Source organism: Pseudopipra pipra, chromosome 1, assembly GCF_036250125.1.
Source record: "Pseudopipra pipra isolate bDixPip1 chromosome 1, bDixPip1.hap1, whole genome shotgun sequence".
In the NCBI taxonomy this organism is placed as follows: Eukaryota; Metazoa; Chordata; class Aves; order Passeriformes; family Pipridae; genus Pseudopipra; species Pseudopipra pipra.
In genome coordinates this window covers 145,962,324-145,980,595 of record NC_087549.1, presented here as the reverse complement: position 1 = coordinate 145,980,595, position 18,272 = coordinate 145,962,324, and the positions used below count along the sequence as shown (strand labels likewise).

Sequence of the window (18,272 nt, the reverse complement as noted above, 5' to 3'; positions counted from 1 at the left end):
TGTATGAGACTATATATAGTGTAATAAAACAAGCAAAGTAGGCTTAATTCTAACAGCAAGACAAGAGACAGCTCAGGGAACCTCCTGACTATTCTAATAATCCAATTTCTTCTTCCCTTGTCATAAGGAAAGTTCAGATCAAAGGCAGGGAAAAGAAACATGATGATAACCCTGTAATATTTAGACTTAAATAAATTAATGACAAATAAAACCAGAAAGACACAAAAGAAACGAATAACAATTATTTCATTTGCAGTCTATTTTGTATTTCTCTCCTGGACCAATCCTGATATGGTGGATCACATCTCTGGGTAGAACCAGAACATTCCAAATTCTTCTAGTCAACAAAATTAATAGCAATTCTAAATTGAATCCTACAAAGGCAAAAAAGCCACATACATGCATTCTTTAGCTAGGGACTTTATTTATCGTGGATAATGCAAACACTTTAAAGGTGGAAAGATCATAATTCTTAATTCTATCCTATAAAGCTGTAGAAAATCCTTTAACTTTGAGCTTGTCTATATTTAAGAATTAACATATAAGAAGCTAATATGTGAATTCAGGGTGAAATAGCTCTTCTGCACTAATATTGCATGTGAAAATTAATTCAAATGTGTTTTTGTGCAATAACCTAGACCTTATCTACCATGGCCATTCCAGAAAGTTAATTTCCATAAACTTTCTAAGTGCATTACACTGAATTCCATTAAGCTCACTTTAATTCTGAACTGTGTACCCACAGTTCAAATTCCTGCCTTTAATTAATTGGAGTTTATCCCAAATGTATTTGCATATTCAAGCTTGTAGAAAAGTAAATGTCTTCACAGAGGTAGAACCTAAGACTTTAAATTCATATCCTGTTTTAAACCACAATGGCTTTTCCATGCAACAGCCTGCAGTTATTTAAATGACTAATATTTCTTTATCTTTATGCTTGTACTATTCTGAGGAACTTTCAGAACCTTTTTGAACAATATTTTAACTTTTTCCTTCATTTAATTTTCAGAGCTTTCTTTTAAATTTCATCTGGTCTTACAGATCCTAAAATTCACTTCCAATTATTTAAAGCACCGTTTCCCCAGTACATCTTAGTTTAAAAGCGTGGGATGTTAAAAAAAAAAAGACAACCAAACACACCACTTTAAAGGACTCACTTCCTTCAACAGCTTGAATTCCTGGAGGAGTGGTTCTTGACTTTTTGAGCTTGATAAGAAATAGCTTAATCACTACTTATCTCACACTAAATATCCATATTTTTATATCCATATAGCTTCTTATACTAATAAGCAATTACTGCACAACTATCTCTGTTATGTTTGCATGACACCTACTTTTCGTAATAAAGACGTGGAAAATATGAAGAAGTTACACATGGGCTTAGAAAAACTTCAAGTTGCATAAAGGCTTATAAAAATAAGTGTAGGTAGGAGCCCCAACAGAAGCTTGTGTGAACTAGGTATTTGCAAAACAAGCCATTTAGGAAGAAACAGAGAACTCTGCATTACAAATGTACACTCTCAGTTTAAAGATTCCAGACATGAAATCAATTAGTTTCAACACAAACAGTTCTGGAATTTGTTATATTCTTACAACTGAAGTATTTTTGCTTTCTGCAAGAAGGAGGGGCAGCATGTCCTTTGTTTCGTAACCAGTGTTCCAGAACAAGATTTGTTCTTCACTGTATTAAATTAGGGACTTGGCTAAAATAGGAGCATCAAACTGGTTACCTAAAATTAAGCTGACATTTCAAGCTTTGCAGTAGAATCCATAAGGATTCAGTAAGGACAATTATAAGCTTCCCTTCTCAGTTCTGTATCTTAAACTACTGCTGATTCTGAGTCACAGCAACAGTTACTTCAAAACACCAAACACTCCAGCAGTACTGTAAGATTTGTTCTAGCAATGGAACCATTAGTGATGTGAAAATTAAGAATAGCAGCTGTTAAAAATTTCAACCACTTCTGGAATCAGTGAAATTCTCCCACTGTCCTGCTGCAAATCAATAATTAAACTTTTTTCTCTTCAAGATATACTTTTCTGTTACATTTGTCCAAATAAATCTATGCAGATTTAGTAAGGTTTGATAGAATGTTCCTCCAAAATACTGCAATCTTATATTTGAGTTCTGGGCTTTGGAAAGTGACCACTAACCTCCATTTCCAGGTAGCAACTCCCCTAAGAATGGAATACTGTTTTGCTAACTACTCTGAAATTGATTCTGAGACATTAGTCAAGAATTTTGCCATCTTATCCAAGATCATTTAAACCCCCTATTCTTTTTAGGGACAAAAAAAATAGAAATTAAGGAAGCCATGCTTTGTAGCTATTATTCTCTTGCACTAGGAACACACATGTTTCATCCAGAAGGTTCCTTGTTTATATTCATTCTAAAAGGATGGAATCCAACCATTAATGTAAGACCAACCAAGATGAGTCTGTTCATCTTCCCACCTCTATCACAAGGTTCTTTAGAAACTCTCAACTCCTTCCTGGACCTCATAAAATCCATTTTCATCAACTTTTTATTAAATACTTTCAACTTTAAGAATTTCAAGCACTTCTCCCATGGCTACAGAAGATGCCATGACCAACCAGCAAATGAAACTGTAGATGTTTAACAGCACTTGACTGGGCTGTAACAAATGGTAGGTGTGTGCTCTCAAAATCAGGGATTTCACAACCTCAGACAAAATAAAAGCTGTTCACAAAGAAGGAAACTTGGCTCATTTTAATCACAGAGTGGAACTGAGTGGGCAAACTGCAGTAGGTCCCTTTTAGTCTGTACATGCAACAAAGACACACACACTGTAAAAGTAGAATAAATTTCATTCTGAACACGTGATTAAAAGCATATCCATGGCATGAATGTACATACAATCAAAGTGGAATAAAAGTTTTCTAAAATAATACCCTAATAAATTCATTGAGTTGTATTCTAGGGCTGGTAAGTAATCAGAAGGTGAGAAGGAATCCTCCTCTGAACATTTTTGGCTTTGATAATAGAGCACTGATAATTCCCTAAAGAACTCCGAAAACAGAATACAACATTACACAACATTTCCAAATTGAGAAGATGTAATCCTGGAAAGCACTCTAGGTACCTGTGAACAAAACTGAATTATAGAAGTAAACCACACTGTTTTTTGTAGCCATTTCATTTTAAAAGCAACTAATAAAAACAGAAGATGTGGGAGGGACCCAAAATTTAGCAGTTGGAGAAAAACAGTCCTATTTTCTGAAAAGGATAATTACCTTCAGTGCTCTCCAAAGGATAGGCTGATACAATCTATAGAGCATTTCTTCCACTCCTTGACGAACTCTACTTTGTTTATGAAAATAACTCAGCATCTAAAGAAAAACAAACAAACAAACCAGTCCCCAAATCCATTTTAACAGTATTTTCTACATTCAAGAAGTGATAAGGAGTTGTCTCATTTCAAAATTTATGTAAGACCAAAGAGTTTTCATAATATGGAAAACGATAAAATTAGACATATTAATTGACCCTATATTTTAATAAAGTCTCAAAACCAATAAAACTAAATAGACTAATAAATATCAAATTTTATAACTTTTAGATCTACAAATAAGAAAAAGCAGTGGCTAAAGAGTTTCACGAAAACAACTCATATTTTGTTACAGTAAAAAAGTGTTTTTAAAGTAACTGTCAGAAACACTTTGACATTATCAACTACAGAAAAATAAGTCTTTTCTCTTTTAAGAACAAAGGAACATTACTTAGTAAGTGGAATTATCCAAATACAAATCTACAAAGGTAATACATTTTTAGTGCATTGATGAAAACCAAGTATCAGCACTCCTTGGGACTCAAAACTGTGCCTAGTTGGCTAAAGATCCTCTTATTTTTGTGTCTAAATTATGCAGAAAATAAAAAGAAAGTGGAAGACAGAGCAGAATATGAGAAAGAACATCAAGTAACTTGATATGAAGGAATTCTTCCACCCAAAACACTGGTCAGTTTGAAAAGAAGTTGACCCTCTAGTGGTCAGTAGCTCAAGTATTCACAGCTACAGATGGATGGAGAAGCCTGGGAATAACATCCACAGAAAGGACACTCTGGGGAAAGAACAGCTTTTCTCTAGGTTTTGAACTCACTGCAGTAAAGACATGTTACAATTTATAAGAGACTATATAGCTCTTGTTTCTACATGATAATAAGGGATCTAACCCAGGACTAATGGCAAATCAATACTGTCTTGTAATAGATTTCATCAGAACAGGTGAGGATCGAATATTTGCAAGACAGACACTTGTGTTACAGCCAGAACTCTGAATTCAGAAGGGAGAGTTATCTGTGTTGCTCTCCCCTCCTTCACTTCTCTTCCAACAAGAGGTAGCCCAAACTTTGCTCCAGTGAGTAACTGTGGTTGGTTACTCTCCCAGCTGCTACAGGAACTTCTGGATTCTAAAGGACTATTTTAAATCAAATTCCTGCCTATGGAAAAAGAAAACATTCAAATTTACTCTGAGACCCACTCTCCTTGCAACCCAAAGACAGACTTATTCACTGTCCTCTTTCAAGATCAGAAGCTTCTGAGCCTGAAACACATGAAATGCCCTGTCAAAAGTGTATTCCATCCATCAGGAATCACAGGACAAGGAAACCCTACAGATATGAGAAAACAAAACAGAACAATCCCCCAAAAAAACCAAACCAAATCAAAGAGCCAATATAGTAATATATGCTGGTTTGTCAAGATACATATTGCACATACCACTCACAGCCATTCACTCACTCACTCCCTGCCCTGTGGGGTGGGAAGAGAACTGGGAGAGAAAAGCAAGAAGGTCATGGCTCAAGACAAAGCAGTTTAATAAATGAAGGAAAGAGGATCAGAAAAATTCCCCAAAAATGATGCAAATGCAATCACTCAGCACCTCCCACAAGCAGATCAATACTCAGCCAGTCTCCAAGCAAGTACTACCTCCCCAAACTCCACTTTTCCTGTTTTTATTGCTGAGCATGATGGTTATATGGCATGTAATATCCTTTTGGTCAATTTGGATCAGCTGTCTCAGCTGTGACCCTCCCAACTTCTTCCTCATCCCCAGCCTACTTCCCTAGGGAAACAGTGGGGAAGAGAAAGCCTTGGCACCACATGAGCACTGCTCTGCTTTACAGGAACTTACCTCTCTAACTTTAGAATGAACAGAAGAACTTCTGGGAAGATGAATTCCATGATGCATGAAATCCTGGATGCAGTTATGTTCCAGTTCCTAAAGTAAGAACACATACATGCTACTGTTAACACAATAAAACAATAAGTACTGTGGGTGTGCACCAACTATATTATTCTCTAAAACAAGCAAATGAAAATAGTCTTTGACGTTATTTCTTACTTGGCTTCTGCTTGGCCCAAATTTTTCCATGCTGCAGGCCTGTCTTCTTAAACTGATTTTCAAAATTTCAGAATATACAGCTAATCCAATTCTCAGAACCTAAAAGCACCCCCACACGGTAAGGAAGAAGTTTTTGGTATCTGAAATTTTGCTCTGGAATTGTTGTGATGCTGTAAATATGCTTGTGATCATCTCCATGGAAATCCACAAAAACTAGATAAATACTTGAGCTATCAACTATATAGACTTGCACATACTGAATAAAAGCTTCCATAACTCAGATAACTGGTGTGTCTATGAAAAACACGGTGTGTGTGCACAGTTGTGTAAACAATACTTCAGCTGCAGAACTACAGGTGTTTAAATGCAGCCAAGTTGATCACAATGGGCAAATATTCAAAGCATGACAAGCTGTTACTCTTTGACAATGCTGAAGATGCCTTTTCCTTAGGGAAATAATTCCTTAAGGTTTGTTTAGGAACATTCATGAGGTTGAAAAGTCATGTCTGTTCCCCACCTTGAAATTCAAAATGATCCAAATGAAATTTCAAGCACAGTGTTACCTCTATGAATTCTCCTGATACCTTCTTCCAGGACCTGAAGTAAACTTCTGCAATGTATTCCACCAAGGATCTGTATTAACATATGGGAAACACTTTCAAGCAAGCATCCAAACCATATCCATGTCCAATTCATAAAGTTTGTTATAAGCACCGATAGCATTCTTAATTCCGTGCATCGTTATCGAGACGAAACCACCTTTTCAAGTCTACACAGCTAATTACAAAGGAACTGTTAATTAATGAAGCCAAGCACTATTACATAACACAGGAAATACCTCTTATGGGGGGAGAGTCAAACCATTGGCACAGATATTTTATCATTTATCTCACAGTGAAAGCCTCAAATTCTTTATACAGATGTACAGGTATCTATTATGCTAACTGAAATCATTAGAAAGCCTCTGATTTTAATATGAATAGTTAATTCTGTAATATTTCATGGAATAATTAAAAAATATCCATTTTTTTCATCCATCAGTTAAGTTCTCAGGCTATGACTGATCCTGAAAGTCACTTCATATGAGAACATCTGTATCCAGAATCCTACCAAGTTAAATCAGAGGTTGCTCAGAGGAAAAAACCAGAAACCTCCTACAAAAGAAGAAATGGGCCTGGGATGCTCACACAAGCACTGCAAGTAACCCAGTCCAATTTCTATCAGTCATTTGCTTTAGCTAATGCCAAAGAAGCATTTTACAACACCTATAACTGTGCACCTAGGCAGGTCAGAGAACTATTAAATGAAGTTGCTGAAACCATATGGCAATAATAGTCAGCAGATTTGAAGGCTTCTGGGTTCTGATACATTTATCAATACACTGTGTGTTTTTACAGCGAGACAAACAAGATTTTAGCTGAGCTCTTAACCATCATTAAGTACTCTATATGTGATGCATACCTTGGAAAGAACTGTAATTGGTTTTTAACAGTTCCATGTATCATCCTAATGAAGTTTATATTCCAGCTGAATAAAAAACTCAGGAATCTTCTTCCCTGTGTGGAGAGGAAAAGAGGAAAAAGAGGAAAAAACAGAGAAGTCAAACCTAGGAGGAATTCCCACTTTAAGAGATACCTCAAAAATCAGTAAATGCAGAGCTTAAAGATCAAAAGAAATTCATGAAAACAGAAACACTTTTTTTCTCATATTAGTTTTCATTCACTTTAGCAAGTCAGAAACAACAACAATCTGACAAGCAAAGGCAGTGAAAGGCTATGGATGAAGGAAATAAGTCATTGCTTTTCCAGAACCAGCAAGATCTGCCCATGGAATTGGAGCCTTACAAAGTATCTGTACAGGCAGCCCCACTCCTGGTTCATCTTACAGATGAAGTGAAGGCATCCAGCTCCTGAGACTTTAAAATGCTTGGTCATACATGAGGGTGAGTCAGCCAGCTGTAAGGGTCCTTTGTACCTGTCAGCTTTCTAGCCAAAAATAAATCAGGAATATTAATAAGGAAGTGCAACAGTAAAGAGCAGATTGGCAGAAGTGCAAAGGGTCACTGAACAAACAGAGGCACTTCCAGTGAGAGCTGGACAAACAGTTGTATTCACACCTATGACAGAACTGAGAAAATAGAATGCCAGTCACACTTTGAGTTTGAATATCCCAGAGTAGGGGAGATGGAAGGAAGCATATAGCTGGAAACTGCCCTTTAGTGGAATTGATAGCTTAAATGCCTTTGGATCAAGAAGTAATTCAGAAGACCATAAAAACCAAGACCTAAAGGCTAAATATAATATCAAGATCCTTGTGTACAGGTCTGATGGAACCCTTTCTGTTGTCAAGAGAGTTGCTTCTATTTAGGAAAAAACCACAACTTACTATTTCCTACTTTGGTGGTCTAATATATATATGAGTCCCAGTGGGCATGTCACACATCAACATCCCTGACAAACCAAGGGAGTCTTGGCCTACAAATTCTGCCTCAATGAGGCAAACGTGAGGACAAACTCAAATTCATCTCATCTTCTACAATCCCAGCAGCAAGAAAGATAATAAAAAGCCACCAAGTAGCTTTCAACCAATTCTTTTTTGCCTTAGATTTCAAAAGACTGAGCCTGATCCTGAAAATTATGGTAAGTGCCTCTAATTTAATCTGCTGTCTGTGATCGATGGATCTGAAATCATCACTGGGATCAACATCCACAGTATCACGAGAGGTAAACTGCTGCTAGGTGAGCAAGACTGTGAACTTGTCACCTTTGGGGTTAATACATTATCAGAGTGTTGGTGGCTGGTGCTGCTGTGCTTGGGGACACTGTACATGTGCCTTAGTCTGTTGTACACACACATGGAAGGGGAGCAAGGAAGGAGAGAGTCCAACAGACCTACCTCTAAAAGACAGTAACACGCTCTGCAGGGCTCTCCAGCTGTCTGACAGGAAACCCCATCAGAACAACGTTTTCTTACATCACAGAGGATCACTCCACTGATGCAGCCTGATAAGCCTCTGAGAAATATTACTCTGTGTTGAATAGCACAGCCTGGGAAGGCAGGAACACTGAACTCCTTGATCTTGCAACAAGGTTTAACTGTACAATTCTGTATCAGTTTAATCTGATTTAGAACCAGGGGGTTTGGAACATTCCTGACCCTTCTCTTCAGTCTTGCATATGATCAACCAGTCCAGGCAGTTAATCTGTTTGAAAAATAATCTTACTATGAAAAAACAGCTACCTCCTTCAATCAACCCATGACATAGCTGCTTGAGCATTCATACTGTGGAAAGGAAAATGGGAATGCTCAAAGCCACCAACTTTGTGGCAGGTATCTAAAACCTGCACTATCAAACATCTCACCTAATTCACTTGCTACCCCCATTTTTAAAATGCCATATCCCCACACTGCCACAATCATGCAGCAACCTTGGAGTTTATTTTATGACAAAAGTTTGTATATTCCATGAAATGGAAGATACATATTTTAAACATGCAAGGAGGAGTTAGCACTTCAGAGACAATGCCAGGTGGTCTGGTCACTTAACCAGAAAAAAAGGCTTGGATACCACTATCCTGGTGCACAAGCACAATCTAAAAACTCCAAAACAGCAATTGCTCACTGAGAGAAATGTATGTAGTCAAATGAAATATTTCTCATTTTGCTGTAAAGTTCGGTTCTTTTTATGCTACTTTCAAAACAGACTATGGCAATGCAATCTTCTAAATGGAATCATTTAGAAGGAAAATTATTTTGCTACAGTTATCTGTCTCCAATAAAAGAAAAAACTGCTATAAAAGAAGAGAATTATACCAGGGAATGATTTTAAATATTGAGGGACATGCACTGAAAGCAAAGCATTTGGTTCTTATTACCTCAAGATACAAGAACCAGACTGAAGATTTAGACACATATTTTCACACTTTAGTGTGGAATAGAAATAAAGGTTTTTCCAAATGAAACAGAATATCACCCATTTATAGCCTGGAGTCAGAGCTGATTTGCCTCATGTTGCTACCTACTGTACTGTAAAAAAGACTTTAAGCAAAACTATTAAAAGCCACCAAATCTCACTGGCATAAAATCACAGTAAGATAAAATTTTGCTTACCTCTTCTTTCTTAATGTGTTTTACACTCATAAAACACTGAAGCAACAAGTCCTTGACTTCATTACTCTCCTCTGAATCATAATCAAAACAAAGTAATGCCTGATGTAGATTCCACAGACGAACTATATCTGCACCCTGACAGGAAAGAAGCAACCCACATTATAGTGAATAAGGGATTGCTTTAATACACAGACACATTTAAAGGATTTTAAATAATGAATTTGAAATGCACTGTTAGGCAGAAGATTTTTAGATTGTAAAATTATGAGCATTAATTTCATCACATCACAGGGAAAAAAATATCTGTAACTGCAGAAATACTGACTTCCACCAAATGAACACATGCTGAAGTACAGAAAGAAATCTGCCATTTCATACAAAATACATTAAAACTATATTATTCCACTTTTGAAACTTCATACAATAAACACAGTTAACAGGGCAAAACAGAAGAAAATGTGGTTATTAGGAAAAAAGAGAAGAAATAAGTAAGTAAAGGATACATATAATGGGTTAGTGCAAAAGATGTACATCACAATAGTCCAAGTAATTCATGCATTTAAAAACAAAAAGAATTTCAGTCCAATAATAGAGAAGGAAAATTATTTGTAGAATGATAAAGTGTAACATAAAAGGAAGCTTCCCACAAAACTTGCTTTTATGAGTAGCTGAATATAGTACTTAAATCTTGGATTATCTAAGAGAGTTAATTGTTATCGAAACCTTGGTCATTGTAGTGAACAAAAGAGTAAAAAGATAAAAAAGAATGCAAAAAACCACCCCAGTTCACATGTGAAACTGATGCCAAAAATCTTTAAACTTTGTTCTAGAGAAGGCAATATTTTATTGGAGGGATCATCTTTCTTGACTCATTAAAAAATTATCTGAAAGTCAGTATAGCTTCAGCATACCACAGCAGCTTTATGCAGGCTTTTTCTTAGCAGAATGATAAATAGAGTCTTCCCCAGAAGCTCCTTCCCTTCCAGTCCCTTCTGCCACCACATTTCACATACACGTTGGATACCATCCTGCAGGATTTTTTCAGATGCAGGTAATGCAGGAAGAATACCTACAACAGTAATAAAATAATTATTTACTGCAATGAGCCAAGTTATTCCTGTAAAACAGTAGCCTGTTAGTATACTAACTGTGCCTCCCAGTGTCAACCAGCTCTTGCCACATTTACACACCTTAATGGCTTCTTCTCACTGCAGGTATTTAGGCAGCTTTATCAACTCTCAGGGTTTGGCCAAGTTTTTTGAACAGTAATAATGGAATCTTAAGTTTTGCCTTAAAAATAATATAAGCCACAGGACAATCAAAGTTACCTATCACTGAGTGAACAGCTGGGAGAAAGAAAACTATTTAAAGTTCCAACCTCTAACTTGTGCAGCTGATTCTTAAGTAAAAACTCCCTTAACTTTGTCTCAGTAAGAGCTCCCATCAGTACCAACTCTCCTCAGTACCAACCAGTAAACCCACCACACCTGGGAATTCTGTTTCACAGGCCAGCTGGATTTCAGTCAGCTCAAACAGCCCACTATACACATTTGTAAAATGCTGTATTCTGTACAGATAAGTACCCACCATTTAATATAAAAACACATTCTAGAAGAGCTTTGTAGTTTACATTTTCATCCACTGCAGGTATGGAAGCAGTCACGACAGCTGTCACTCCTTGGATCACTGCTACAGTTTGTTTCTGAAAGAAAGACATGTTAAGGAAACAATTCTGCAGTTTGTTTTGGACTCAGAAGACAATTTCAACAAGAAATAAACCCTAGCAACAGAGAGCAGAGCTCAATTATTATGCTTCCATTTTGAAGAAGGAGTATACTGGCACCCAAAACCTATCAAATAAGAGGCAAAAGAACAGTTTTAGAGTACATCTGCTTCAAAAACTTTGAAGAGGGCTGTCAGCTCCAGCTAGTAGATAATTGTGACTGTACATGTGTATCCATTCCTCCACTAAAAACCTCATCTGCAACAAACCCACCCAAACACATCCATTTCAGAGCTAAACAAACCTTAACTAGCAGGGTCTTGTGCAACTCAGGAATGTGTAGATCTGCTCACTTTGGATCCAGGTCCATGACTGATTTTCTACAAGCCTCCAGGTCTCCCCAATGGTTTCACCACTACGTTTCTTTTCTTTCTTCAAAATTAAAGTAACCCTTTTCCCTGATATTCTCAAGACTAGATAAGACTACAGCAGACTGAAGTACATGAGAGTCTGAGTCAGAGGAATTCTACATAGGCTCCATTTGTGGAAGGGACATACAAATCTAGATTTCATGATCTTCATTCGAAGAAATGGCAGAACAAATCAGGTAGTGAATTTCTTATAGTATATGCCAGATACTTAAGGAACATTTGCAATACCAGCATTCATTTACTGAAATAAGACATACAAAAAAGCCCAATTAACTCTATTTAGAAAACTACGTCACATCTTTCATAATTAAAATTACCAGCAGATCTAGTGTTTTATAGTATAGACCAATCATAAGTTCAGCTTAACCCATGCATAAATTAAGTCAGTTGGAAATGGGCAGGGGGGTGATGTTTGGAACTGATCTTATTTGATAAGCCTTGCATGTTTCTAGATGCTATGGACATATTCAATTTTATTTCCCCAAAAATATGAAATACTCATCCTATTTTCATTTTACAAGACTCTTACAATTTCTGGAGTTCTCTCGACTTCCATGTGATCATCACTTTTATCATCTCCAGTCCTCTGCCACGTTTCCACAGGGCTCTCCATCAAGTTCTCTGTCAACAGCTGTGTCAGTCTCTCCCATAGCACTTCCTTTTTTTTCCTTGGCAATTCTTGAAGGAGTTCGTTCAAGTCAAAACGATCAACTGTATTTTTCTGTGAATGGTCAGAAGATACCACACAATCCCACAGCAGTGAAGTGGCTTTTATTTCATCATCACATTTTCTAAAATTAACAGGGTTTTTTATATTAAGGATTAACTTGCAGTTATAGAGATAAAATATAACTTCTAAAAGTTATATATTTTTTTAAATAGCATAATTTTTAAATTTCTACTACTTGACACTGTATCATGAAGCAAGAGTGCTGCTCTTGAGACAAAAGCCCTTGAGAGCAATGGAGACAATTCCATACCCTTAGCTAAGAAGCTGACAATGGCACAGAATTAAAGTCCCTGATGCTATCTTTGCTATCTTAAATACAGATTGATGGTGGCTGTTGAAAGAAAATCCTTAGGCAAGGACTAGAAATGCAACAGTCAGTACAGCCATGGGAAACAGCACTCCTGATTCAGGAGTAGGATCTGCACATGTCAGTGCTCTGTGCACTGCACTGTTTTAAAGCCCCCATCACATCCCACTCCTGAGCACATCACCCCCACACTCTCCTCTCCAGCTCTGGTGGCATCAAAGAAGGGTAGGCAAGCTGCTAGGAAAGGGAACATGCAGAGAAAAGAGAAGGAAAACTGGGCAGAGCCAAGAGGAAGTACAGATGATTTTTGAAATGTAATTTGCAACACTGAAGTGGAAGGTTTACTGGATCAAAAACACTTCAGAGGAAAGAGGGAGAATGTCTGTGACCTTGAAATAAAAATATTTTTCCTAAAAAACAGGAATCAAAATGAAAAAGTCAAAGGTAAAAAGAAAATTAGAAAATAATGAAAAAAGCAACACTAAGTATTAGAACATTTCCAGAAGGGCATGAGAAGAAAGATGCTGTTACATATTTATAAGAGAATTTCTATCCTATTGTACAGCTGGAAACAAATACAATAAATCAAAGGCCTCACAGGGAGTTCTGCAGCCCTCTCCTTCAAACAAACCCAAAAGACAGGATATTAAGATTGTACTGTTTTGAATAAAAAGAATGAATTCATAATAACACCAGAGCTTTCGAATCTTTCTTTGGGATGATCTGAGATAGAATTATTCCAAAATTTATAAGGGAAAAGGATCACACTGAACTACAGTCATATCTGTGACTCCTATTTTTCTGTCTAATAATGTATTTTCTTGAATTGGAACAGGATTTAGTGGAAAAAAACAGCACCTGATAAAGACCTCAGTGAACAGCACCACATTATGATTACATTTTTAAAAGATTACTAAGAAAGAGAAGTAAAAAGCCCATGACAAACCTTGAAGGAAAATTAGCAAACCCCAGGAATTTTACAAGATGCAAATTAAACAAAATATTTAAAAGAAAAATTTAAGAGGAGTAGTGTGTGTATTTAGAAATAGACATTGAAAGAAGTAGTGGTGCTAAGAACAGAATTTTAAAAAAAAACTTAAAAGACAAATTCTGAAGCTAACACATCAAGTAAGTAAAAAAAGCAGGGCAAATGTAATACAAAAACTGAGGAAAGCAGTGAAGTACTAACCACGCTTTCTGCTTCCTTCTACATTTATATATCCACTTCTAAAGGACAGAATACACAACCACAGCCTTCTCCAGAAAAGCAATCAAGAATTTCTCAAGGGAGATTCTAAAAGGAGGATCCTCATCCTAACACAAGATACACACACCCTCCATCTAAGGGTTTCAAAAGGAAATTAATAAAATAACTCAGGTCTCTTGGACACCAAAAAGTAATCTGGATATTCATGTTCCCTTATGCTAGAAAGGCATGAAAACGCTTTTAATCAATATTCTCATTTTAGCTGGTGACAAAGTTTCCAGAGATATTGGCAACAGCTGAAAACTGTTGCAAGAGAACTCTTGTGAATTGGTGATGAAAAACAAAAGGATGAAATAAAAACCATTTTCAATCCAAATAGGCCAAGATATGTTAAGATAAATTACTGAATGCAGATGGCAGAAACAACACAACCAAATCAATTGAAAAGAAAACACTGCAAGTACCATATGTTGTCCTAAACAAGTTTCTTGTTGTTAGATTTGGGGGAAAATGGGAAGGAGACTTTAAGCAAAGGCACTCTGGTAATAAAGTTGTCATCTCTAATTACATGCATTCATGCAATTGGAAGAAATAACAAATTTCTTGGAGAGATTCAATGATGTTTCAGAGACGAATTTTCCAAGCTTATTATACAGAATGTGGTTGTGGGTTTAATACATTTGCTGCATTAGTACATTAGTTCATGCCTCTGTGGACATAGAGGTCAACTGATCCACTTAGTACACTGGCACAGATCATATCAGGGAAATACTGATCAGAAAGCTTAAGAAACTAACTTCACAATACCATTTATAAAGGCAAGCAAAAGATGTTTAGAAGAAATCTGGTATATCTCAATACCAGGCAGATTGAAGCTTAGTGGAAAACACCACAATGCAATTATCTGTCATTATTATGCCAATATCATACATACAATGTGACAATGAACTTCTAATAGTAGATTTCATGGGACTTCTTTTGTTGTTCCTCCCACTTCTCTCCACACTGCATTTAGAGAGAGCAATCTATCCCTTCTTGGAAGCATTCAGTGATAAAAAGAACTACTAAACTACAACTAAACATGGACCAAAGAAAAATGGACAGTCAAAACTATTACATGAATGAACACATACTAGTGAAACATGTCTCTGCTATGTTTGTACATTAACTCATATTCATGACATACCAATAAACTCTTTCATAGGTTGAAATTTAAAAATACAACACTCCATCAACATCAAATCAGCTGGGTTTTTTTTAGTATTACCACAGTACTAATAATTTCTTTTTTAAAAAACTAAACTGTACATGGAACAACCAAATGTCTGAAAAATTAGTTGGTTTATAAATAGCAACATTTCAGCTTCTACAAATTTTTCAGCCCATGTTCCCTTAAGTGCCATTTGAACTTATTTTCTACAGCAATCATTCCAGCACATCTGCAAGTACCAGATAAGCACTTTCTGTCCCTATGTCACACAATTTCTGCATCAATAACAGCCTTATGATTTCATAAGTGTATCACTGCAGATACAAGTGCACACTGGGTTACTCACAGGATTCTGAGTGTAATGCAGGAAGTCTTCAATTGACTCTTTAGACACAACTTCCAAAAATTCTTCACGTTTCATCGTGGAATTGTTTTTCCTTGCTCTATAAACAAAACGTTAGACAAGGTACTGTATCTCAAAATAAGACCATTTTGGTCTCAGTTACAGTTATATATTAGTTATATATACAGCAATTATGTATGTATTATAGTAGTTATATATAAAAATATATATATATTACATAGTTATAGAAGTTTTCCCTTCCAAAATACTGAATTGGCATCTAGATTCACAACATCACTAGGCTGCAGGGTTTGCAAGCTTTCTTTTTAATTGTTTTTTTTACTAAATAAGTCTTGAAGAAGAGCTTTTAATGGATACTCTGATTTTTAAAAAAGCACAGTGTATTATTCAGCACATGGCCCCTATTTAAGCTGACCATCGTTCCTGACAACAGCATTTACTGGTATGAAAAGTACTGAGGGGTAGTAAAATAGTCTGCCACTTTCCGTCCTGTCAAGTGAAAACTTTGGGAGATGGGCTGGGCCACCTTTTGATACCAAGAGCTTAATTTGCGCACCTAAGCATTCCCTCCATCCCAGGTGATTCCTGACGTGCTTTCCCCATCCCTGCGCGTTGGGCCACATGACAGAACGGGGCGGGGGCCACTTCTGGGCCCCGTCCCGAGTCACCCGGGGGCTGCCGCCAGAGAAACAAGCGGGAAGCCGGACGGGCCGCTTACCTCGGGCTCCCTCAGAGCGGCGACACCCTCATGGACCCGCGGGACGGGCTTCCAGCGAGGAACCGCGCGCAGGAGACAGGAGCCCGCGCCGCTCGGCAGCACCGCCGGAGGAGACACCAGCCCCGAGATCGCTGGGACGGGACACCCTTGGACACCCCGGGACACTTTGGGACACCTGTGGACACCCGGGACACCCGCACCCCCCCCGCTCCCTCCCTCACCCGCCGCTTTTCGAATCCTCCCGCGCCGGGCGCTGAGCGCGGGCAGAGCTCCCGCCTCCTCTCGCGAGAGTTCGGCCGCCACCTCCTCTCGTCCCTCCCCTCCCGCTTCCTTCCCGCGCGCGGCCCCGCTGAGGGCGGAGGCTGCGGGACCAGCCCCCGGCACGGGGCGGTGTTCCGAAATCACGGAATCCCAGTCAATGGGGTGGGAAAAGACCTCTGAGATCTTCGAGTCCAACCTGTGGCCGAACACCACCACGTCAACCAGGTCATAGCACTAAGTGCCACGTCCAGTCTTTCCTTAAACACCGCCAGGGACGGTGACTGGGCAGCCCATTCCAATGATCACCCTTTCTGTGAAGAAATTCCTCCTTATGTCCAACCTAAGCCTCCCTTCGCACAGCTTAAGAGTGTGTCCTCTCATCCTGTCGCTGGTTGCCTGGGAGGAGAGCCTGACCCCCACCTGGCTACAGCCTCCTGTCAGGGAGATGCAGAGAGGGATAAGGTCTCCCCTGAGACTCCTCCGGGATAAACACCCCCAGCTCCCTCAGCCGCTCCTCAGCTCACTGTGCCCTTTCTGTAGAGACCGCAAAGGTCTCTATGCCCTCAAACTGGGGTAAGACACGCTCAGTTAAATACAAGTTCAGGCTTAAGAAACGGTATGGCTTCTACGGATTTCTGGTAATGTGGACGTACTGCTCTTATGAAAACATCACGATTACACTGATGGCTTTTTTTACTAATGTTTTTGTTGCTAGTGCTGGCAGCAAAGCCTTTACTCACAGCCCTGGTGAGCAGCATGTGTATTTCGCACTCTTCGGCCAAAGCGATCAAGAGTTAAACAGGCTACTCACCAGAATTTATCAGAGACTATGTAGTCCAGATTATATTGACACTTTGACAACACAGGATTTTATTTTTTTTTTTTTTAATGTACCAGCAAATGCTTCTTTCTGTTTCTTCTCAAACTTAATTTGCAGTGTTTGGAAATAGTTGGACTCAGATCCTCGAATTCTCTAATACTCCCCAGTCCATTTGTTTGAGCTGTTCTGCAAACCAAAACCAGCCAGTGTGTCTTGTTAAGGGCTTAATTTGTATCTTTCCATTTTGCATTTGCAGTAGCATTATATTTCTCAGTGTTGTTGGCTGTTCAGAAGAGAGAGGTGCGTGACTGAGTCATTTACTTTCAGTCTGTGGAAGCAGTACAGCATGTGCTGCCTCACTCTGCAGACAAACAGAAAACCGACTATAATTTCCATACAAGTTCTCACAGCTGGTTGGACTTTTCAGGATTTTAATTTATAAAAATATGGTTTATTTCAGATTTTATTTAATAGCACATGTAAAAATTCACTCCTTTTCAAAGTAGTATTTATGTCTTCTGCTAATATTTTAATTTTTAACGTGGAGTCTTCTTTAATCATCCTACCTTTCACAATTTTGGTTTATATTCAAAATTAAGACTTGTCTCATTTTCTGCCGTCTATATTTGACCTACAGACTTTTCCTGATTTACGTTTTAAAATTCTCGAGTAAACTATTTTCTTGGGTTTTATACAGTTTGAAGACTATAGGAAGAAAAATAGTTTATTATGGGCTTATCCTGTATAAATAATGCTATTCTGTATTGCTTTAAAAATGTACATAACAGGACTAAAGTTACTGAAAACAAAACTAAAAACTGTTTCAATTCCTGAATCATCAACTGAGTCCATGTGCAACTTCTGAAATAACTGGGTTTTGAAACAATGTGCCACAAAGAAAGTACTGTTGGCACGGCAGGAGAATGGGTTCCATTCCTTCCAATTTGTGATTGAGATGGTCACATGCTCAGGGACAATGTGGGAGAAGGACTTGGCAGCCAAAACCTCATCTTCTTGGGCAACATCA

The 18,272-nt window shown here is 37.9% G+C and overlaps 1 protein-coding gene across 2 annotated transcripts in view; it reads right to left on the bottom strand.

Moving 5' to 3' along the window:
* NCAPG2 (non-SMC condensin II complex subunit G2) overlaps positions 1-16,435 on the bottom strand; it is a 44,476-nt gene extending 28,041 nt beyond the window's left edge. Inside the window, exons 1-10 of one of the 2 annotated variants that reach the window (XM_064638015.1) lie at positions 16,386-16,435; positions 15,429-15,525; positions 12,158-12,349; positions 11,062-11,176; positions 10,386-10,543; positions 9,475-9,609; positions 6,826-6,920; positions 5,928-5,997; positions 5,155-5,241; positions 3,256-3,351 (exon numbers count right to left, since the gene is read on the bottom strand). In XM_064638015.1, the coding sequence (XP_064494085.1) occupies positions 3,256-3,351; positions 5,155-5,241; positions 5,928-5,997; positions 6,826-6,920; positions 9,475-9,609; positions 10,386-10,543; positions 11,062-11,176; positions 12,158-12,349; positions 15,429-15,503 (1,023 nt within the window). In that variant the 5' untranslated portion in view covers positions 15,504-15,525; positions 16,386-16,435. Of the gene's footprint in view, positions 1-3,255; positions 3,352-5,154; positions 5,242-5,927; positions 5,998-6,825; positions 6,921-9,474; positions 9,610-10,385; positions 10,544-11,061; positions 11,177-12,157; positions 12,350-15,428; positions 15,526-16,164; positions 16,343-16,385 lie in introns of those variants that run through there. The other variant, XM_064638006.1, reaches the window with a different exon arrangement.
* Positions 16,436-18,272: the final 1,837 nt, after the last annotated feature.